Consider the following 25,676-nt stretch of genomic DNA (forward strand, 5'->3'; position numbering starts at 1 on the left):
TTTTTTGGGGATTACCCTGACATCTAATCTCTCTCAAATATTATTTCCTCTGCATCTAAAAAAAACTTGGTTTTCTCTTTTGCTCTTTGCTATTTTTCTTCCAAACAGCTGTTCACTCAGTACAAATCGCAAATCTGACCTACCATGGAATATTGTTCCCACACCTGGGGCGGTGCCCCCAAAACTTCTCTCGGAATTCTAGATTCCATTCAGAAGAAGGCAGTTAGGTTAATTACTCATCTCCAACAAGGTCTCCACTCTCTGTCCCATAGACGTACTATTTCTGCTGCATGCCTTTTCTACAGATACTTCTATGGGCACTGTTCTTCTGAATTGGATTCTATAATTCCCATTCTCTTTCAAAACAGTCCGAACACTTGCTGCCACCAGCCAACATCCACTTACTGTCGAACTTCAAACTCACAGAACCAACTTTTCATCTTCCCCGTTTATTCATTCAACTGCCATTTTCTGGAACAACCTTCTTTCATACGTATTTCCTAAAATTACAGTTTACAGAAGTTCAAATCTAATGTCAACAAATATCTTCTTTTGTCTTCTCAACCTCCAAACCATGCACGGTACTAAGCACTATAGGTTCTAATACCTCTTGTGTTTGGGGTTTTCATAAAAAAAATTTAGAAACATACCTGTCAAGCAGCAGGTTCATTCACTAGTGAGAGGGGTGACAGTGTCAAATTGCCCGCGAACCAGGTATCCCATGAATTCTGTACTTTCAATGTATATCACTGTTTTAAAAGTTACTATGCATTAATGCAGCGGTTCCAAAACTACTGAGATTTCCGGACGCCTTCAAAAATAAAAATATGTTTGCAGACCCCCATATATATAAAGTGTGTGTGTGTGTGTGTGTGTGTGTGCGCGCGCACACACACAGTTTCCAGGATAGAGGTATCCAAAAATAATGGCTTATAATGCGAGAACCACTCATTATATTTTCTCAAACGACAGCACAATCAATAGGAAATCTCTCCAAGATTTGTTTTGTCACATTTTGCTGCATTTGGGGTACTGCGAATCTTCACCAAGTGATCAAAAATGAAAGGGGCACACCAAAAGTCAATGTCTGATTAGGAGTGCAAAAAAATGGCTTCATCAGTCCATTTTTTTTTTTCATAGATATGACTATGAAAAAAAAAAAAAAAGCATGGGACTTTATTAAAGACTGTGTCAATTTTTTAACACAGTCTTTAATAAAGAAAAAGAGAAAAGTTTGGGATTTGGACGATTTGAAACAGCATATCGTTGAAGCAGTTACTCTAATAACACCTCAGATGCTGGAAAACACTTGGCAAAAGCTTGAGTATCGTTTTGACATCTGTCAAGCTACAAAAGGTGCCCATATTGAACTTTACTAACCTTCATAAAAACTTGGTAAGTTACTCTGTATAATAACAAAAAAATTATTTTAATACACCTTATAGATGCTAGGATATGTGTGTGTATTTCTGGATACCTCTAGCCCAGACATCCTGTGTGTGTGTGTGTGTGTGTGTGTGTGTGTGTGTGTGTGTGTGTGTGTGTGTGTGTGTATATACACACTATCATTGAATTATATTAAATAAAGTTAAATTATAATGAAATAAATAAATAATTAAGCATTCATTAGAGGCAGCGACATGCAATTCCTCCATATGAAGCTGAAATACATCCAATGTGTTAAATTAAATAAAATAAAACATAAGCCAGTAGTATGGCAAAAACTGTAGAGCGAAAATTAACATAAAAATAACCCAAATAAACAATCGAACGAAGAGAAAGAATAGATATAAATAGTAACCCATAAACCCTTGTATATTTTCGAACTTTAAATCCAATTAAAACTATACAAAATTTAGACTAATGCCAATTATTTATTAATTTAGCAGTACCCCCCAGAGAGGTACCAGTTCCGAAAGACGTGAAATATCACCAAAAGAGGGTTAAAGGACGATAACAAAATCAAAATAAAATAAAATAGACTGACCATCATGCCCCCATATCGACAGAGGACCACGATTTTTTTTTCGCTGCATAAGGACCACCGCCGTGCAAATCCTCTGCATTGGTGGATCGATCGGAGGAGGGAGGGTGAATTGGTACTTCGATCTTTTCACCATGGCGACGATTTGTATAGCGATTGAAATGCAGCGATTCCATGACCATTATTGGCCTCGTGGTCCTCTGTCGATATGGGGCATGATGGTCAGTCTATTTTATTTTATTTTAATTTATTTTGATTTTGTTATCGTCTGGTAGTTCCTTTAACCCTCTTTTGGTGATATTTCACGTCTTTCGGAACTGGTACCTCTCTGGGGGGTACCGCTAAATTAATAAATAATTGGCATTAGTCTAAATTTTGTATAGTTTTAATTGGATTTAAAGTTCGAAAATATACAAGGGTTTATGGGCTACTATTTATATCTATTCTTTCTTTTCGTTCGATTGTTTATTTGGGTTATTTTTATGTTAATTTTCGCTCTACAGTTTTTGCCATACTACTGGCTTATGTTTTATTTTATTTAATTTAACATATTGGATATATATATATATATATATATAAAACATATGAAATAAGTGATAAAAATGTAGAAAAAATAGGAAATTAGAAATGAGTCTCAGATCAGATTAATGCCATCAAATGTTACATTAGTCTGTAAATCATATATTACAGAATGGGTATATTTTTACTCTGAATACTAATAATCTATATTCTTATTAAATTTCATTTGACATTTGACTCCCATGGAATACTGTAATATATATATATATATATATATATATATATATATATATATATATATATATATATATATATATATATATATATATATATATATATATATTAAAACTGGATTTTCTGAAAAGAAAATTCAAAGTTGTGTGAAACAACTCAACTTTATTCTTATTTTTTTACAGATATATAATAACTTTATCATCAATTCGCTATACATGGAATGAATAATTTGAAATATGTATACAATTATATATTTTTGATAAGATTAGTATATAACTAATCTTATCAAAAATAAGTCATGTTCTAAAAGAAAAATTCATTGTGATTCTATCAATATTTTTTAAGAAAATAAACATACATTACTTGATACCTTCTGAATGTTTTGTAGACCCCCTGGAACTGGTCTACAGACCCCATTTGGGAAACGCTGCATTAATGGAAACAAACAAAAATTAATTTACAAAGAAAAACAGTTTTATGACTCCCCTGTAAAATTTCAAATATGTGACATGTTTCTTATCTTCATTCAACTGTACTCAACTATTACTGGCATCTCAAGAAAGGACTGGAGCAAAAGTTCACATAAATGTTCAACAGTGTAGCACACAATGTGACTGGATTAGGTGTCCTAAATTGAAATGATTCCTGTAATAATGCTAGAAATTATTTCAATTGATGAAACAACAAAAACAATGGTGCTACTGAAATATAATCAAAACTGGAAGTTGCTGAGAGACAGGGACATTGTATTTGACATAAAAAATAATGCAAATTTGATGTTTATTTAGTAAATTTTTTGTGGTAGTTATTATAAATGTTTGTTTATAATCTAGCTACATTTCATGTTTCACATGTACTGCTAAGTTTGAAAATGCATAAATACCTGTATAAATCCTTGTTTATTTAGCATCTGTTAAATAAGCTAAATATAGTGTTTATGAAATTCCTTTCCTAGTTCATAATTCTTCAGAATGAAAATAAACAAGCTACGATTTAAACATAGAAATTTACTTCAAATAATTGCATCTACATATAAAAAACAAAAAAAAAAAAAAAAAAATCAAAACAGATGGAGATCTTGAATTCATCTACAAATACATTAAATACTTCAGGACAAAGGATATATGAGAAGAAAGTGTTTTCTTCATGATCCGAACTAATTATAGAAATGTATTTACAAGAGTCTCCTTTGAACTTATCATTGCACCGTCATCTGTTGTCTTTCTAAAAAGGCAAAAAAAAAAAAAAAAAATTACATTACTTGCTATTTATAATTAATCTGCTATTACCCTATACAAGATGAACATATTACATCAAAAGCAGTTACAAAACAAAATAAAAACTAAATAAATGATATTCATACAGAAGAAGAATATTTATAATCTGTTTTTTTTTTTTTTTTTTTTTTTTTTGCCAAAAAAACAGACTAGATATTTCCAAAGAATATCAGCTGCTACAAAATACAGAAGGGTCATCCCATGTCAAATGGCCTAGGGGTCCCTGCAAGACCATCTTCAATTTTCTTGAAACTTGCTGTGGATGTTTAAACAAGTTTTAAATGAAGCTGTGTAAAATTTCAGTTCAAAATATAGTATGATTGAGGCACCAGCACCTTTTTTGTGGAGATTACTTGTGTTACGCAGAATAAATCACAAAAAATTTTCAGTTTTAAATGTTACTGTTGCACAACATTGAGAGATAGTGCTCTTAAACTTGGTATACCTAGTTAACTTTTGGCAGAGAATGCAAAACGTTTGGTGTCCAGGCTCAAAAACCTTCACATTCTTTACAATGCAGTCTAAATCTGGCACCAAAAATCTGCCGCAACAAATTTAAGCAAGACTTTTTAAAGTCATAACTTTGAAATAAAAACCTTTGGTACCTTCTTCTTTGGACATTCCACTTACCAACTGCATGAATTCAGCCTAACTAAATATCAGCTCTTATACTTGTTTTCTGACTGAGATATTTTCCTTCAAAGATCGACTCAAAATTTGAAAGTCAAATTTGACCTATATTAGGGGGCAAATATCTTAATGTGAGACACCGTCAATTCTCTCGTTTTTGCCACCACTGGAAAGAGCAGAGTTTCAGCTACAAGGATCATGGTTTATCTGTTTTGTGCCTTTGCACTTAAGCCTAAACATAAAGTAGTTTTATGTGCCGTATTGTTATTTTGTGAGATCATTTTTGATGCAGAGCACTTCCTTAATGCTGTCTAATGTTTAGATAAGAGTTTCTTTAAATCGAGTATCTTTAAATAGAGTACTGTATTTCCCCATGTATAAGACGCACCTTTTTTCAAAAAATTTGGGGTCTAAAAACTGGGTGCGTCTTATACAGTGGTTGTAGATTTTTTTTTACTTGCATTTCCTCCTTGTCTTTGCACTCATTGTTTTGCACTTGTTACCAGCATATTAGGTTAAGTTTTGCCAAGTTCTGCCCAAAAATGGCTCCGAAAAGATTTTTGTACAGTGCTGAATTCAAGTTAAAAGTTATCCCGTTTGCAAAAGTGAATGGAAATCGTGCTGCTGAACGTAAGTTTGGTCCTCCTCCAACTGAGAAAACAATCCGAGACTGGCTACAGGAAGAAGAAACCCTACTGAAAACGCCACAGCAGAAGAAAGCCAATAGAGGCAAGTCAGCAAAATGGCCTGATTTAGAGAGAGAATAGAAGATATGGATTGAGGAGCAAAGGGCAATTGGAATTCCTGTGTCCACAAAGATGGTTCAGCACGAGGCAAGAAGAATTGCTGATGAAAAAGAAGTTACTGATTTCAAAGGAGGATGCTTCAGGTTCATGAAACGGAATGGACTAAGCATGCGTACACGCACCAGACTTGCCCAAAAGATGCCTGAAAGCTATGAGCAGAAGGTGCTTGAATTTCATCGTTTTGTCATTCAATGTCGGAAGACATCAGTTTGAGTTGAGACAGATTGCAAATATGGACAAAGTCGCCCTTCAATTTGATGTCCCAAGTAACAGAACTGTTGATAAGAAGGGGGTAAAAACTGTAACTGTGAAGACAAGTGGACATGAAAAGAGCCATTATACAGTCGTTCTAGCTTGTTGTGCCGACGGAACCAAGCTGGCTCCTATGCTGATTTTAAAACCAAAACAATGACAAAAGAAGACATTCCTCGAGGAGTGACTGTCCACGTTCATGACAAGGGTTGGATGGATGAGGATGGGATGAAGATCTGGTTTGAGAAAGTTTGGAGCAGGAGACAAGATGGTCTCTTATACAAACCTGCCCTATTGGTGCTTGATCAGTTCAGGGCACACATAACAAAAAATACAAAGAAGATTGCTGCAGAGCAAAAAACAAAACTTGCCGTCATACCTTGGCATCCCAGCTCCAACCACTTGATGTCAGCATTAACAAACCCTTCAAAGCTGACATGAGAGACAAATGGAACCAATGGATGAAGTCTTCTGGGGACAATTTGACACCAGCAGGAAGAGTGAAGAAACCAACTATAGGAGAAGTTTGTATCTGGGTGAAAAGACCCTGGGATAATATCAAGAATGAGATCGTCAAGTCATTTAAGAAGTGTGGCATTTCAAATGCCATAGATGGAACTGAGGACGAGGCAATATATGAAGACAGTGATTCATCATCAGACACAGATGAGGAAAAGCTAATGGATGGGAGTTTTGACTGTGATGAGTTGTATGAATTTTATGATGAATAAAACTTGAGTTCAATAACTTTATGTAATACATTTTTTTTCAAATTTCGAGCCCCAAAATTAAGATGTGTCTTATACATGGGGAAATACGGTATATTCTTGAATTCCAAAAAAAAAAAAAAAAAAAATATGAATGAACATTCTAGAACTCTGGAATATTCTATAATCATACAAAAAAAAGTATAAATAGCTATTTGAACCATGCTGTTATTAATGTGTTTTATCTTCATGATGAACAGTTTGTTTATTTTGTTCCTCTATTTTTTATTGTTTGACTGTAATAAAGTTAATTAAGTTTTCATTGCTTGCAGAAACATCCACTTATTAGTCAGCATGAAAGCCATGGAATCAGAAGATTTTGCTGGAGATAAGCTGGACTCATGCACTATCAGTCATATGGATAATTCTAAACGTCATGTGCTATCCTATACATGCAAAACTGGGTTAAAATTATTTAAAGAATTTGAAGAACAACAGGTGATAGGTTGACATTGTGAATTAAAACTGGGTGAAGAAGACAATTTGTCTATCATGAAGCTTTGCTTTCGACAAAATTTGAATTTTTGCAGCATTCATGTTGCAGTCCTTTCCAAAAGAAAAATCATATGGTGAAAAAGGTTTACAACCAATTGAATTTTGTTACAATCATGTGACTGGAATAAAATTCTGTTTTGTTTCTAAAGAGGAAATTGAGCAAGTAAGGCAATTTCAAGAAAAAAGATTCATAGACAGTCATACTATTGCTGGAACAAGAGAAAATCACCACTTCATTATTATTGATGCAAAACAGATTTGTGTTTGCAGAGTATCATTCAAATGACACACCATCATCATCTGTAGCTCATGTAAATCATGACTAGTGAAACCAATATTTAATATGTGCCAATTGTTAATTTACAACTTGGCCAATACATTGTCTGTATTTATGACAATAATTGGCAGATTGGAAATATTTGTGAAATTTCATTTGAAGAACGTGATGTATTGGTAAATTTCATGCATCCTCATGGAGCAGCTCTCTCATTTCACTGGCCTGCTAGACAAGATGTCTGCTGGATTCTTGAACAACAAATTATTGCCAATCTGGCTCCAAAAACAACAACAATGGGACGACAATATAGTAGTAATATCAACCATCAATAAAAAATTCCAGTCCATTATGACGCAGTGATTCAATATCTTCTCACTTGCTTATTTCAAATTGTATTATGTTTTAAATAAATTTTGTTGCAGTTATAACTTCTTTCAAGCTTAGAAACCAATAGAACATCTTTATGTTTGGAATCCTGAACAAAGACCACTTTTCAGGCTTGGGAACTTGCACTAAAGAAACCCATGCAATTTTTCTTTTTTTGCCATTTGCACTTCCATTGTAAAAAATACATATCTTTTTGTGCATTGGCAATATAACCTTTCTCCTTAAACCAAAGGGCAGAGTAATTGCAGAAAATTTCACTCGTAAATGCAATAGTTCTGTCCTTATTGAGATGTGAAACTTCACCATCAAATAAGTATGCAAATATTATGTGGAAAATATAAAATGTTTAAGGCCATTTTTTAGGCCTAAAGTAGCAAGACAACTGAAAAACCATGATTCTTGTTGCTTAAAACTTGCTCTTTCCAATGTTGGCAAAAACAAAAGAATTGAAAATGTCCCACATTAAGGTATCTAAGTGAGCTATTTCTTGGTATTTAGTCCAGTTAGGTACCGCCATAGCCAGGTGGGCAGGAGCAGTAGTGCGTAGCACACGCTTCATTAGACCGGGGTTCGAGCCAGTGACCACTAAATACAGATGATGCGGAAGGTCAGGGAATGACCACTGCATATCCCCCAGCCCGGATAAAGACTGAGGGTTGGCGTCAGGAAGGGCATCCGGCCACAAAAATTTCATGCCAAAACAAAAAACGCATAATGGGAAAAAGCGAGGACAAAAAAAAAAAAGTCCAATTAGTCTTATCAAATTTCCAGGTTGTCCTAATGTTACTCTGAGGAGTAGAACTTATACAGAAAGTACAGATGATAGGAAAGTGATCACTACCACGAGGGTTATTAGTAACGGTTCAGTCTATGAGAGAAAATATCACTGGAGAGCATACTGAAAAATTAATAGCAGAACTTGAGCCAGATGGTAAATCCACGTATGTGTGAACACCAGTGTTTAAAATAGTCAGGTTATGTTTATCTAAAATATTTTCAGGTTATGTTTATCTAAAATATTATCTGTCCTCTGAGTCGAGATGTTGAGAACCCCATAGTGGGTGATGGCCATTCCAGTCACCCATAATAAAAAAGGGAGCAAGTATTTGCATTACTAAATCATCTAAATCAGTAAGGGTACAGGTATTTGCATTACTAAATCATCTAAATCAGTAAGGGTCTAGTCCTTGAGGTTGTCACAGACATTCTCTGAGATATGCCAGACAAGCTGTACTTGCTACCTGTGAGTCTAAAACGCTGATGGAACTGATATTCGGGTTGGAGATGGAAATATCAAGTCAAGTGGACCCAATTTCGGCGAAGTCCGGATGGTCTGTGACAGCCAAATCCTCTGCTTGCACCTTCAAAATGGTGGGACTGTTAGTAATACTGGGTATAACCTCCATGCACAAGTACATGGTGGGTGACCATCCAGGTGTGAACCAACTTAAGCAGAGGTCGAGGTGTGGCACCCAAACCACATGGAGGAACGCCGGCCCTCTATGTCACCAGGCAGTACTAGTTGGTAGATGACTCTCATCAACCGGTGCAATACCACCACTTTTCTTACTGGAGGCCTGAAGTGGTGGAACCCATGTTTAGTCTCTAGAGCTAAGTTCTGGTCAACCCTTCCCCATCTCTTCCATCATGCAGTATGATTGATGACTTTTGAGGTTATGATGAACATCGTGGTGAGATTCAATATTCCTTACATTTCGAGGGTACAGCTCCAAAACGGTGTTCGCAGGCTGGCCGCTAGTTAGTACACCGGACCGAACCTATTGGTAACTCTCTAGGAGGCTTCCGGATCAGCTAGTGTATAATCTTGCTACCTCTACTCTGCCAGATAGTGACTGGAGTGAGTCCGAGTAGTGTGTATGCGGGGAGCATTGTCGAAGCCAAGTTATGTCAAGGATCTGGGTATATTCTTACCATGTGTACGCCATATCCAAAAATTTCATTACTTCATACAGCATGTCCCACCCACTTTTTCTTACTATTGAATACACCATGAATTGTCAAACTAATAGAGCAAGCTGCGAAAAGATCTAAACCTCCCAAGCACTTCCTAATTCATTTCACAAATGTACGTTGTCTCAATTCTAATCTCAACGATTTCCATTTCCACTTGCAGTCTGCCAAACCACATGTACTTTTTCTGACAGAATCTCAGTTATCGGTTGATTCAACTACTGCTCGTCTCAGATGCCCAAATTATTCGCTGTATGATTCTTTTCGCCTCAAAGGTGGTACTTGTGCATATGTCCGTTCTGATATTCCCTGTCAGAGACTTGGCAATTTGGAATCTCCTCTCTTTGATCTTCTCTGGCTTAAAATCTCTCTACCTCATTGTGTCAAATTCATCTGTTGTCTCTAACCGTTCTCCCAACTCCACTAATCACTTGGAGCTCTTTGACTTCCTCTCTTTGCAACTTGACTTTCTCCAGTCCAACATTCCTAACAGCGAGGTAATTTTCCTTGGTGATTTTAATGTTCACAACTCCAGTGTGACTAGAAAACTGTTTTCTAGTCACACCGACCCAGCTGGTCGAGATGCTGAGGCTTTTGCAATTACTAATGATCTTGCACAGATTGTTCATTTACCTACAAGAATACCGAACAATCCTAATGATACAGCCAATATGCTTCATCTTTTTCTCACAAACAACCCTTCTAAGTACACGATCGAAGTGAGAGGTCCTTTAGGCACTTCAGATCACAACTTGGTGGTTGTCTCTTCTCCAATGGAACCTTTATCTCATGGCTATTCCCAATCTCGTGCTGTTTGGCATTACAAAAATGCAAAATGGGATGACCTGCGAGACTTCTTTTCCTTGGTCGGATTACTGTTTCAAAGTTCTGATGTCAACGTTTGCTCAGATCATGTCAGTGAAATTATTCTTGTAGGAATGGAATCCTTTATCCCACACTCCACTTTAAAATCTCGTCCTTTATCTAAACCTTGGTTTGTCAATAAATGTGCTAAGGCTGTTCAAGAGAAGAATGTTGCATATTGTGATTGGCTTGTTTCTAATTCTTCAGTTTCATTTTCTGCCCACACCAAAGCTCGCAACAATTGCAAAGCAGTTATTAACCAGTCTAAACTAGAGTTTGAACAGGCTAAGAGTAGAAAACTTTCTTCTTGCCCTAATGGTAGCCGAGGATTCTGGTCTTTTGCCAAAGCTACTGGCCGCAACTTTTGCCCATCTCTGCTCCCACCTCTGTCCAAACCAGATGGTTCTGTTGTCACTTCAGCCAAGGATAAAGCTGAACTGCTAGCATCCCATTTTTCTTTCAACTCATGCATTAACGATCTTGGTAAAACACCTCCCACTATTCCCAACATGCTCCATTCAATGCCTCCTGTGGTATTCCGTCAAAAGGATGTCAGAAGGATTTTGACGAATCTTGATGCTAAGAAAGCTCCAGGTCCCGATGGTATTTCTCCAATTGTTCTCAAAACTTGTGCTCCTGATCTTACTCCTATCCTTTGCCGCCTATTTTCACTTTCTTATTCCAAAGGTGTTTTTTCTTCTGCTTGGCAATTTGCTCATATCCAGCCAGTTCCTAAAAAGGGTGACAAATCCCTCCCATCCAATTATCGTCCCATTGCAATTACTTCTACTCTTTCTAAAGTAATGGAGAAATCAATTAACTGCCAACTTCTAAACTACCTAGAAACCTTCCGTCTGATCAACGATCGCCAGTATGGATTCCTCAGTGTCGATCCACTGGTGATATTCTGGCTTATGTTACCCATTTATGGACTAATTCAATGGAAAGGTTCAGGGAAACACAAGTAGTTGCTCTTGACATCTCAAAGGCTTTTGATCGTGTTTGGCTTAAAGGTCTTCTAAACAAGCTTCCATCTTATGGTTTGCCAACTGTTTTTAGTAATTGGTTATCCAGTTTTCTCTCTGATCGCTCACTGAGGGTGATGGTAGATGGCTCTCTGTCTTCTAACTTCTCCACTAATGCCGGTGTCCCCCAAGGTTCAGTTCTTTCCCCCACTCTTTTCCTCTTGTATATCAATGACCTTCTTCCATTGACTGGAAATCCTATCCATAGTTTTGCCGATGATAGCACATTGCATACCACTTTCCATTTTGAGAAACCTTGCCCTGCTCAATCAGCTTCAACTTCTCGAAAATCTGCTACCAATTCCTTAAATGCCGATCTTCAGGTAATCCCCCAGTGGGGAGAATCTTTAGTGACACTCCGATTTCTAGGCAAAATGATATATCTCTTTTGGGGATTACCCTGACTTCTAATCTCTCTTGGCACAAGCACATTACAAATATTGCTTCTTCTGCATCTAAAAAACTTGGTTTTCTCTTTCGCTCTCAGCGTTACTTTTCTTCCAAACAGCTGCTCACTCTATATAAATCGCAAATCCGCCCTGCCATGGAATATTATTCCCACACCTAGGGTGGTGCCCCCAAAACCTCTCTCAGGCTTCTTGATTCCATTCAGAAGAGGGCAGTTAGGTTAATTAACGACTCATCTCTAACAGAGTCTCTGCACTCGCTGTCTCATAGACCTACTTTTTCTGCTGCATGCCTCTTGTACAGATACTTCCATGGGCACTGTTCTTCTGAATTAGTTTTTATAATTCCTGCTCTCTCTTTCAAAACAGTCCGAACACGTGCCGCCACCAGCCAACATCCATTTACTGTCCAACTTCAAACTCACAGAACCAACTTTTCATCTTCCTCGTTTATTCATCCAACTGCCGTTTTCTGGAACAACATTCCTTCATACGTATTTCCTGAAAATTACAGTCTACAGAAGTTCAAGTCCAATGTCAACAAATATCTTCTTTCGTCTTCTCAACCTCCAACTCAAGCACAGTACTAAGTACTATAGGTATCTAACATCTCTAACACCTCTCGTGTTTGGGGTTTACATAAAAAAAAAAAAAAAAATGTATGGTTTGGTGATAGATACAACGAGACTAATGTTATTGTGATTCCAAAGGTGACAGACTGTAATTGCCTCTACAGATGTTTGCAGGGGGATAGGTCTAGAGGCAACAAAGAATTCACTATGAGCACTACTCCTCCATGAGCTAAATTAGATGAGTTTCTATCTTTTCTATACATATTGTAATGCTTAATTATCATAGATATTGCATTTGTGAGATTTGTTTCTTGAATGCATAATGCAACAGGCTTATATTCAGATAGGAGATCGTAAAAGTAATCAAAGTTAACACAGAGCCCACAACAATTCCACTGAATAACTGTATCCATTGTTTGGTTTTAACTGGTGTCTGCTAACTTCCGTGAGGTAGTTTGCTTATGCCTTTCTATTTTTCCTTTTTCCTTCTTTGAGAAGACTGGTCAGCTTGTGTCAATGTCACCTTCTAGATGAATTTCAAGAAATGTGTCATCTTCATCCGCTTTTTCATCGGTGTCCATGGTATCAGATCTGAATGTGTGTGTGTATCAATTCTTTCAGAGCTCTTGGTTTGTACTTTCAGTTGCTGATTGGGATTCTTATCTGGAGGTATTGTTACCAGTGTATTTACTTCTTGTTTGAAGAGTGTTCCTTTAATGAAGAAAGTAATGATTTAGCCCAACCAGATATAGAGATATTTGGAGGAACAGAGCAGGCAGTCTGAGTTGATATTGAGCGTAGCCATTGAGTAACTGATGCATACGTAGATGATTCAGTAGCAATTGCAAAGTGTTTCTTTGCCTCTTGATATGACACTTTGCTCTTTATCTTATATTTCTGAATGTTCTTCTCTCTCTCTTTTCCATTAGATACAGTCCTTAGAGAAGGCAGAATGATTACCATGGCAATTAGGACAGTTTTGGGTTTCATTATTACAGTCTGTAAGTGCGTGTTCTTTTTGAACCACAAGAAGCAAAAGTGACTACACCTCTGCACAGTTTGCGAATGACCGAATTTTTGGCACTTAAAGCACCAGACTGGGTTGGGAATGTACAGTCGAACATGGCATCTGAGATATCCAGCTTTTATAGTTGTGGGGAGATTTGGTGACTTAAATGTCAATATGACTGTTCGAGTAGGGACAAGCTCTCCATCTTTTTTGATGACAATTCTTTTTGCATTGACTACATTTTGGTTGCTTAATTCACAGACAAATTCATCCTCTGATACATTTAGGAGATCCCATTCTGATATTACCCCTTTAGAGGAGTTCAAGGTGGCATGTGGGGTAACCTTTGTGGGAATTCCACCAAAGGCAGATATTTTCAAGAGTCTTTCACAGCATGTCTGTGTTCACTCATCTCCACTAATAAGTCTCCAGATCTTAGTCGCTGAACCATTTTTGGAGGGCCAGCCATATTTTCGAGGCATTTCTGAATCAAAAATGGGGAGAGCTTACTCAATGGTTGGTCTGTGGAGGAATGAAATATTAAAAAGAGCAGAGCAGAAAAATCTGTCCCTTCTTTTTTTTTTTGTCTCTTGTTGTTATTTGGTTTTTAGGAGCATTAGCAACTAAGGCCATATTGCTCCGGGATATGCGATGGTCATTCCCTGACCTTTCTGCATCCTCCGTATTTGGTGGTGACAGGCTCGAACGCTGGTCTAATCAAGAGGCGTGTGCTACGCACTGCTGCTCCTTCCCACCTGGCTACGGAGGCGCCGTTTTTGTCTCTTGGCATGGGATGTATCCAAATTATCGTGGTCATCAGGTCTATTTGAATCTGGATCAAGAGATCCATAGTTGGACTGTTTTGTGTTGCCCATAGTTGCTCCTTTTAGCCCCGGGAGAGTAGATTTCTTCTCCAAAGTTTCCAGCCTCACCACGTGGAGGCAGAAGCGGTGCCACCAGTGACCAAGCAATAAGGTTGTTAGTGTTATCACATTAGTAGGTTAGTCTTATATACAAGAAGAAAGGTGGCTTTCCTTTCTGTTGAGTAAGTTGACTTCTTTAGTTTAGAAGAACAAAATTATATAACTTTGGAAATTAGAAAATAATGCTCAACTACAATCAATCACTCTTTTAAGAAAATCGCTTTCAAATCACTCAAGAATCGCTATAGTCACTTGCTTGGCACTCAGCTAGATATAGGGAAAGGGATCCCCCATAGTAGTGAAAAGGAAGGGGATAGATTGGGGGTAGAAAAGAAAGTAGAAGTAAAGGGGTGGATGCAGCTGGAAACATCCACCTTAGGGATTTGAAAAGGGGGGTAGATAGGGAAGGAGGATCCAGGAGGACATCTTCCCCAGGGGAGAGGGAAACAAAAGATCACGGATAAAGCCCACGAGGTTGCCACGTGGTGGACATTGATATCCCACACCCTTGAGAAGGGGTGTCAACCTCCTACGCCGCGTCAGGCATCAGCAGCATTCAGACATGGAAAAAACTAACATCCTGGTCCTAGGGATGCATGGGCCAGCAAGGGAGAATATCTCCAGGCCTGTGGGGGGGGCGGTATTCTGCAGCATCTGCCTGCAGTGCCCCAGTCGTGTGTCATATATGATAATAAGACAGGGGCCATGCCAGTAAGATGGCCAGAATTCCAAAAAAATTCATTCTATATGACAGACACAAGGCCCCTGGCAGTCTAACTCCAAATGGCCAATGGTACTTACTATTCTCGCCAACTAAGTGGGGGTTGTCTGCATCCTGAAGCTTCAGGAAAGGAAAGGAACAAAATTTTTAATTTTATTTTAGCATTTGTTTTTAATTATGGAATTGTCTTCTTTCACTCATGGAGGTTTGTTGGTGGTTTGAGGTATTATGAAGGTTTTATATTAGGTTTTGGAGCTCTTGGACCTTTGGTTCTGGGTACATTGGCTCATCTATTTCATTATTAATTGAAATAATGCAGAACTTATTGAGCCTCGTAGCTCTGTCGTTTATTAAATAGCCACAACATACAAGATTGACGTGGCATGCAGGCCACATTCTATGAAAATAAACTTCTATTGGCAAAAAATATTACGAAGAAAACAGAGCACTTCACTTAACAGAAGACAGCCAAAGGCTTAACTAGTTGAAAATTTCCCTAAGCAGTGGACTGTTCACAGAAGACCAGCATGTGATCTCTGCTCTCTCTATCAACCTTCAGAATTTTATTTATAAGGAGGTGTGCATGTGTTAAGCACCAAAGCAATTAAGTCTGTGCATCATCATTATATTGTGTCTGTAATTGCATGTATTCTTCAGTCAAGTTGCTGCTAGCCAGGCAAAAAACCCCAAGTTTCTGGCAGAAAAAACTATGCAACCCATGCCTGAGATAAACTAACTCAGCCATGTTGTGAAAAAGGATCCATAAAAATTACTCATGGTGTTGACAGGATTTGAACTTAGGTTTTTCCACCTGGTGTAGGAAGACGATAATTATAATCAAAGTGCTATCAGCGAGGTTGTGGAGACATCTAAAATAATGTGATATACAGAATTCAGATGTAAACACACAAATTACTTCATGTATTCCACATGCTGATGAAAAGAACACCATATCCAACCAAATTTAAATATGCTTTAAACCGAAGAGGGTAATTTTGGACCAGGTTCACAAGAATTTTTTTTCCCTTATTATTGATCCCTCGATGTCAGATGTTTAGTAAGAGAGTTTTGAACCAACCCCTCTACATAGGTGAGGCACAAATTTTTCCAAGCAATTTTGTCATACATAAACTGCTTTGGTCATAATGCACCATTTCTTACTGTTTCTTTGGTTTGGACTTCTTTTGAAGTTATCGAGCATGTTGCTCCTGGTTGTTCTATTTGTGTGAAAACAAATAAAACAACCAGGCTGTTACAAGATGGGATATATATTAGCAGCTTTTACAAATGAAAGATGTCCACAAGTTTTCCATGTTGCTCAATAAATCTCTAGGGATAGTTCTGTTGCAGTCTTGACCACGAAAGCTTGCTGGTGTTCCCTATTACATGCTGTACAAGTACACTGGTGTACAAAACTTAAGGACCAACACTATTTCTAAAAGTTACAACCACAAAATCAAACAAAACAGCCTGTGGCAATTTGCATAACTGTGGCCATTCAGTAGAAAGTTGGTGCACATGCAAAAATTTGAATCGTGATGAGAGAGCTCACATAAACAGATAAAAGCAGTAGTTCAGCAGTATATATGCAAATTACCAAATGGTGAGCACAATTGTTACAGACGTTCGATTGGTTTCATACAGTACTACAGACAGCGAAATGGCCAGTAGACAACATCTGGTTGACTTTACCAGGGGTCGAATAATTGGGAAGCTTGAGGAAGGTCAAAGTGCAAGGAGTGTGGCTGCAGAGTTTGGTATCACCCACATTGTCTCACGTGCATGGTCGGTCTTCAGAACAATACGTACAGCTGTTCGAAGGAGCAGTGGTGGTCGTCCACAAAACAACGCCCAATGATGACCGCTATATGCTCCTACAGGCCAAGAGGGACCGATTCCAGAATCCATTGCAAACCAGCTGCACAAGATGCAGGATATCGCGGTTTACTGTGGCCAGGCAACTCCACAAAGGTGGACTGTTTGCTCAACAGCCAGTACGCCGTGTCCCTTTAACACCGGGCGCCTCCGTAGCAAGGTGGGCAGGAGCAGCAGTGCGTAGCACATGCTTCTTGATTAGACCAGGGTTCGAGCCTGTGACCACCAAATACGGAGGATGCGGAAAGGTCAGGGAATGACCACCGCATATCCCCGGAGAAATATGGCCTTAGTTGCTAATGCTCCAAATAACAAACAAACCCTTTAACACCTGACCATTGGAGACACCGTTTACAGTGGTGCATCAAACACAAGGACTGGAGAGCAGCACAATGGGGTAAGGTACTCTTTACTGATGAGAGTACATTCAGTCTCAGCAGCAATTCTGGATGTCAGCTAATCTGGCGAGAGGTTGGCACATGGTATCACCCCGCAAACATCACTGAAAGGGATCGATATGGCTGTCGAGGTGTTCTCGTCTGGGGAGGCATTATCTTGGATGGACGTACACAACTCCAGATACTGGAAGGCGGTACTGTAACCAGTACATGCTACTGTACTGAGGTAATCCTTTCCCATGTGCATCTGTTCCGAGTTGCCATTGGCCCAGAGTTCGTGTTTATACAACACTCATTATTAACATTAACATTAGTAGAGGCATTTGATGCAAGAAAGCAAGCTTATGCAGCATCAGCCAAAAAAAAAAAAAAAAAAACCCACTTCCACTTCACCCCTCTGTTCGTTCAAAATACCTGTCCAGCTGAGCCTTAAACTTATTTAGGCTATCAACCTCCACCACAAGGGATGGAAGTCTGTTCCACCAACCAACCACCCGCTGGCTAAAGGCAAATTTCCGCACGTCTATCCTACATCTGTCTTTCCTCAATTTGAATTTATGCCCTCTGAGGTGATTATTCTGAGCAAGAGGAAGAATCCCATCAGCATTGAGCATGCTTAAACCATTCAAGGCTTTATACACCTCTATCAGATCACCTCGCTGGTGCCTAGTCTCCATGTCCTAGTCTTTATGGATGATAATGCCACACCCCATTGCACTGCAGCTGTTGATGTGGTTTTAGAAAGTGAAGACATTGTTTGTGTGGATTGGCCTGCCCATTCCTCCAATCTAAATCCCATCGAACACATATGGGATGCTCTGGGGAGATGCCTAGCAGCACATCCACACCCACCAGAAAATGTTCACCAGCCGAAGATGGCCCTGACAGAAGAATGGACGATGTTACCGCAAGAACTTTCAATAACATTGTCCTAAGTATGGACAGGTGGTGCAAAGCCTGCATCAACATTAGGGGTGGCCACATCTCCTACTGAGGACCACCTCTTCTCTTTGTTCCATCTTTGGCAATGATGCGTCTGTATCATGGCAGCCAGTGCTATGTTGCCATTTCAGAATAAAGTCCCTCTGTACCGTTTTATTTCCGTTGTTGTGTCAGTGTTGTTTCCTTTATCATTTCTGTACCTCACTAGGTTTCTTTGGTATGCTTTTCCCATATCCAGGCCACTCCTATGAGAAGCTACAGGTGAAAACCTGACTGGTCCTTAAGTTTTGCACACCAGTATATATTGCAAATCTCATTAGTATTAGTGATGGGCATAACTAAATTATTTCCATAATTGAATGATTAATAATCAAGACATTTCAATAATAATCAAATGATTAGTACTAATCATTCAAATGATTTTCTATAATCAATTATGACATCTCTATTATTCTCATCACTACATTACCCCAGGGGCTCATGGCTAGTAAGTATGGGCTTGGCAAAACCAGGGTCCTGAGCTGGATATCATCATCATTCTCTCATTCTCTCTCTCTCTCTCTCTCTCTCTCTCTCTCTCTCTCTCTCTCTCTCTCTCAGCATAAGCTTCAGGCTTCCTTGCACCATATGGCTAATAATACTACTAATAGGCATCTATATTAGGCCAAGGACAGTTCAAAGGGGTGCCACTGTTTTTATATGGATGTGTCCAATTCATAATCTGGCCACTATTTCTTGTCAAAATCTCTGAAAGATTAAGTTCCAGAGTTTGTCTGTTACTTGTTAATGTCAAGCTTGAAGATATCTCACTTGGTCATATATAACAGAATTGATTGTAGTCTGTGTGCAGACTGCTGAAAGGTTGCTCTAGAGACAGTTTTGTCTTCACATTTTGATCTGCCAATTCATTTCCAATCATTCCTACATGGCTTGGTGGTGGTTGTTGTTATTTGGTTTTTAGGAGCATTAGGAACTAAGGCCATATTGCTCCGGGGATATGCGGTGGTCATTCCCTGACCTTTCCGCATCCTCCGTATTTGGTGGTCACGGGCTCGAACTCCCATGGCTTGGTATCTTGCAAAATTTCATATCTCATTTGTTGTTCAAAAGTAAGTTATGAAAATCAGTCATAAGACCTGCCAAATCTGTTACAATATAGGAACACATCCTAGAGCTTGAGTGTATTGAATCAAGCCATCAAGGATTACAAAAAATTCAGAAGAGTATATATTTATGGTGGAAGGTGTGAGGGCATGATTTCAGGACTCTGGCTGCCTCCGATTGGTTTCTGTTTTTGATCCAACTGTATATATTGAGACAGGGGTGCAGTTGTGGTGGTAAGGGATCTGGACAGATGATTTTTTTTTTACAAACTCGATTTTTTATTATGGTTGTTGAAAACATTAAAAATAGCTACACTAGCTAGCCTACTTAACTATCAACTATAATATCTACTATTGGGATCCACCCCCCTACAATCAGGCACTCAGTCTGGGGGACCAGGTAGGCACATGTGAAAGGATAACTGTATTGAGATATTACTATTAGTAGGTGCAAAACGATGCAAAGTAGAAAGTTTATGTGGCATCAGTCATAAAAAAAAAAAAAAAAGGCTGCTAAAAGGCATCAAAAGTACATCCTTAAGAAAGTTCAGAAAGCCATGTAAACCAACATAGGAGCAATGATGTTTATCTTTACTGTCTGAGTTCAGACAAATTAAAGATAAACATCCATTCAGAAGTTATTCAATAATAATACTAAATTGACAATTATATTAACTTTTTAAAAAAATTACCTATTCTAAGAAAATATTATTCTCTAAGGTATGTAAAAGTATAGGATATATTCAGGTTTTCATTGATATTTTAAATTTAACTGTTTAAATTCACTTTAACAACTTCATTTATTTAATTCCTGGACTTATATTTATGCATAGTTTATCAAAGATGGTATTACTGCCAGATGTCTCAAATTAGGATAAAAATTATCACATATATGTGAACTACAGGAGACATTATATGCCGATTCAAATTTTATGAATATGAATGGATAAGTGGGAAAATATGCATTCCTCTAAACTGGTTGGCTTCAATGGCCACATATGTGAATGGTTTGACTTTTCTTAAAAGGTCACAAGGAGATTGCAAATTCCCCTAAAACTCACTGGTGCATTTAGCAATTTTCTGTCTGTAATAACTTAGCAATTTATCCCTCCATATAACATGCATGTTTCCCATCATTGTTTACCTTGAGTTTCATATTACATAGTAGTAGTAGTAGTGGCATGTGATGCAAGAAAGCAAGTGTATGAGCTTATGCAGCATCAGCCAAAAAAAAAAAAAAAACACACACCATTCCCTCCAAATGCCTGTCCAGTTCCTCCCTAAATTTATTCAACCTATCAACTTCCACAACGACAGATAGAAGTTTGTTCCAGCAATTTTTTTTTTTTTTTTTTTATGAAAACCCCAAACACAAAAGGTATCAAAACCTATAGTACTTAGTACCGTGCATGGGTTGAAGGAGAAGTATGGGGAGAGGGGGATGCCGGAAACTTTGCTCTAGAGACTAAACATGGGTTTCACCACTTCAAGCCTCCAATAAGCAAAGTGGTGGTATTTCACCGGTTGATGAAAGTCATCTACCACCTACTTAATTAACCACCCGCTGGCTAAAGGCAAATTTCCGCACATCTATTCTACATCTGTCCTTTCTTAATTTGAATTTAAGCCCCTTAGGTTCGTAATCTGAACAAGTGGAACGATCCCATCAGAATTCAGCATGCTCAACCCATTCAGGGCTTTATACACCTCAATCAGATCACTGCGCAGGTGCCTAGTCTCCAGCCACTGCAATTTGCAGAACTTAAGCCTCTCTTGGTAAATTCCTTCATTCCCCTCACCAATCTTGTTGCCCTTCTCTGTACACGCTCAAGCAAATCTACATCCTTCCTAAAATGAGGCCTCCAGACCTGTACGCAGTACTCAAGGCGTGGCCTGACCATTGCCTTATACAGAGGGACAATCACCTCCTTCTCCCTGCTAGCAAAATTCCTATATATCATTGACAAAACCCCATGACCTGCCCTGGCAGCCTGTCTGCATTGCTCAGAAAACTTCATATCTGACTGCACAATTACTCCCAGGTCTTTTTCATTTTCTACCACCTTAAGTGTAGTACCACACAGTTGGTACATTTCTCTGGGGTTACTTCTACCCATATGCAGTACTTTGCATTTGTCAAGGTTAAACTTCAGTTGCCACTTCTTAGCCCATCTGCCCAAATTATCTAGATCCTGTTGCAGTAGCACACTGCCATTACTGTCATTAACAACCCTGCCAACCTTTGTATCATCTGCAAACTTCGACATTAAGCCTGATATACCTTCATCAATATCATTGATAAATACACAAAACAACAGTGGATCCAACACCGAACTCTGTGGGACTCCACTAATAACATTAGTCCACGAAGAGCAGCACCTATTGATTACCACCCTCTGTCTTCTCCCACTTAACCATCCTTTTATCCATTGTAGCAACTTACCCTTAATACCATTCTGCTCCAATTTGTATAATAGTCTTCCATGCGCAACAGTGTCAAAAGTTTTCCTGAAATCCAAATATATGATATCAAAATTATTTTTTGCATCCAGTTCCTTTGTAACCACATCATAATAACCAATCAGTTACACAATCCCTACTTTTCACCTCTCATAACAGAGCAATTTACATATGGCTCAATATTCATACTTATTTACCTAATTTAAACTGAATTGCTAGCATATGTTTATCAAGTGTAATTTATCACATTCTGATTACAGTAAATACAAAGGCAACCTGTAACCCTGAATATTTTCTTTTCACTCCAAGGATGAAATATGATTATTTCCAAAACCATCACCTGATAATTACTTTCTCAATAGTGCAGTTTGTAGTCTTCTGCTGACATAACATCTTAGAAGAGTTGTCAAATGCAACGGCATATCATCACAATATTTAACCATGCTGCAACATTATTTTGTATATAGTTTCTTGTTTTTCTTTTTCACAAGAGCTCAGGACTCCGATGCAGCTACACGATCCAGAGGCGGACTGGCCATAAGACTAACAGGGGAAATCCCGATGCGATATTCAATATTACACTCTGACCTCTGATACATTCTATTGATTTCCCCAGTAAGAAATTTTGATCCAGTCAGTCTGTGGCTACAACTCAGGATGATACAGCACTACCAAGATAACTCACAGTAAAAGCAATTTTTTTTTGCTCGAAGAATCAAATTTATGAATGATTTATAACATGCACAGTAAACCTTAATAATATACTTAAGACCATTCATTGTCAATTAAATGCACTGCGAAACGCTAATAGTTATCTACATTAAATACGGTATAATTTTTGTAAAGTTTAACCCATGCAAACATTACACATCTCTTCTCACTGATTCTGACATTCGGATGACAATGAACGGGCTATGGAACCGGCAATGGCCAATTTGGAAAAAAAATTTAGAATGTTTAATAATTAAAACACACTGGATTAGTTTTAAAGTCAAAACAACAACCGGAACGTCGGCATGCCGACCCAATTCGAGCACTGATTATAGTCACTAAAAATGTGAACATAAAATATATTTATTTAAGATATATTAATCCCAAACTTTGAATAAGACACACTTCAACCATTTCAGCTGCTACAACTTACCATTCTGTTTCCGCTGCTTTAACTGAGGCACTGTCCCTTCTTAATTCCTGAATAACAAGCGCAAGAGCCTCGGGATTAACTCCATTTTCACACAAACGTACACAAATCGCTAAAGTTTCTGCATCCAAACCAGTATTTAGAAGCTTAGACATTTCTTGCAAAATTCGAAATGTTTCTCGAGCTTGTAGAGTTGTACTGGTCACAGCGTCTGCCATAACTTAGCACCAGTAAATAAGAACAATTCTTAAGCTTCTCGAAAAAAAAAAAAAAAAACAATGATTAAAGCAAGACTATATTCAAAGTAATGTAGACAACTTAACTGGAGTTCAGTGCTAAAATTATATTACTGTAATTGCAAAACGAACGCCGAAAATCACATCGATCATCCTAAGGCGAATTCCTATTTCTAAACAACTCACAAATTCTAACCCCCAGATTACTACTCTGTGATTCAGATAAGCGCCCCCCTCGTTTATCAAAATTCTTATTTATTGATTACTAAAATACACGAAAATTGAAGAAATTAATTGGAGGAAAAAGAAAAAAAAAAAAAAACGGACCTGGACAGAATACATTCTGCTCGTGAGCAATGTTGGGCCAACAGATTATTTTTACAGAGAGATAGAACCTTCAATTTCTAAGTTTGAAATTTAAGTACGGTATGATGACTGAATAAAGACATTTAAAGTTTCAAAATGGAAAAGAAAATTAATTGCTATTGATGTCTTTTTTATTTTTCAGGTAATATATTCAGTTGATTCTGTTGTTATTGTGTTGTAAAATTTTTCTTAAATCAAATAACAGTCTCATGTCTAGACTTTAAGCAACCTGATGTAAACAAAAAAAGTTGCACCTCCACATTAGATGAAAAGGTCCTAGTAATGCGGTATTTACTTTTCTATGCCCCACATAACTACAAACAAATACAGTACAGTACATGAAAAAAGTCTCATTGATGCTATTCATTCTGCAGCCCCTGAGAGCGGACTCCTTAACTGTCGATTAATTTTAATAATATTAAATGTAGATTACTTTGGTCACTGTGTGGCAGTTAATACAGAGGCACATTAATAAATTTGTGGTCCGCAGATAAAAGGTTCATGCACAGGTCGCTAGAAATGGAACCAGAAAAAAAAAATTCAAATAATGATACCAGGAGCATAATGTCAGACAACATTTTATTTAAAAAATGTATAATGGCTCTAGCATAAATACTAGGTAGCCAGTTCATTGGGTCCACCTCTGATATCGAAGAACCGAAAACTCCAACAGTCAAGTGTTCCTACCAGGCTGTCCTCTGTGGCAACTTAATGGATAAATAGTTATCCGTATGCCACTCGTTTTTTGGAGAGGCCACGGTTCAATTCCTATATAACGAAGAATTTTAAAGCTTCTTCAATATAGTTGAAAAATCTCAAGTGGAGAGAATGGGGTTTCCCGTCCGTTATATCTGGCTTATCAGCCTGCATAACTTGTGAACCGGACAATGAACACACTCTTGTATACGTATAATACACATACGGATTTGAGCAACAGGCTGCCATTAAAATAATAGTCTGAATTTTAAACTTTCTGTATTAGGCTGTATAAAACAAATGGCCAAGATACCAAGAGGAGAGAGAGAGAGAGAGAGAGAGAGAGAGAGAGAGAGAGAGAGAGAGAGAGAGAGAGAGAGAGAGAGGTTGTGTGGTCAACCACTGACTCCACTCAATGTTTTTGATAATCACGTAAGGGAATTTTATGTTACATTATTAGGCTTGTAATAAAAAATCAAAACAATTATGGATACGTATAAAAAACAATTTTAACAGAAGTTGAAGAATATATTTCTGTCCTTAACGACTCAACATCATGAGAAGTAAACTAATGCCCCTGATTACCTGCTCTAAATTAACGATAAAATTCGGCAAATATAAACTCTAGGCCCGTCATATTAAAACTGGATCATCATGAATAGCAATAAAAGTGGAATTTAAACTGCACGTGTTTAGCTTCATTTCTGATTTTTAAAATATGTTGTATAATTTTTTCGGTTTTTTTTTTTTTTTTTTTTTAAACATCCAAAGACATGCCACAAATAACAGCTGCGCCTGCCACTCGGGCCACAAGTTGTCAACACACCCGTGGTCTATATCAGAGGCAGTCTATAGTCACTTTTTGAAAGGTGGCTTGTTCGATGCTGGTTTCATAATCAAAGATATTGTGCCATGTGCAAGGTTTTACATCCGGCTGTTATTTTTCTTCGTCGAAAAATCCTATGAATTTCCTACAAGTGTTCAGACTGCGACTTTCTGGAGTTCCTTGTAGGCATTCTCCATGAGATCTATTACTGCTACACTCTTATGAAGGGTATTTGGCACCAAACTGGTGGTGGACACGGTGATCGGGATGGTCGTTACTTTTTCCATATGCCACATCTTTTTTGGTCTCCTATCTTGTGTCCGCTAGTCTTTTCCTCGTGATTTTCTGCAGGTTACCAGCGTTGGGCACCGCTTTGTGTTTCAGATAGGTAGTCTTTTCCTACCTGTCGACGACGGTTGTGTTCGGTCTGTTGTGCAGGACTCTCTTGTCAGTTATTATTTGGATATTAATTGGAGCAGAATGGTTTTAAGGGTAAGTTGCTACAATGGATAA

General features: G+C 38.0%; 1 protein-coding gene across 1 annotated transcript; it reads right to left on the reverse strand.

Moving 5' to 3' along the window:
* Positions 1 to 3,881: 3,881 nt before the first annotated feature.
* On the reverse strand, positions 3,882 to 23,285 carry Mzt1 (Mitotic spindle organizing protein 1). Its single transcript, XM_090370521.1, has 2 exons — positions 23,043 to 23,285; positions 3,882 to 3,961 (listed from the first exon to the last, which is right to left on the reverse strand). Coding segments are annotated over exons 1-2 (216 nt in total). The 5' UTR covers positions 23,258 to 23,285; the 3' UTR covers positions 3,882 to 3,960.
* Between the last annotated feature and the right edge of the window lie 2,391 nt (positions 23,286 to 25,676).

Source organism: Mastigoproctus giganteus, chromosome 3, assembly GCF_048544385.1.
Source record: "Mastigoproctus giganteus isolate SK-2022 chromosome 3, ASM4854438v1, whole genome shotgun sequence".
In the NCBI taxonomy this organism is placed as follows: Eukaryota; Metazoa; Arthropoda; class Arachnida; order Uropygi; family Thelyphonidae; genus Mastigoproctus; species Mastigoproctus giganteus.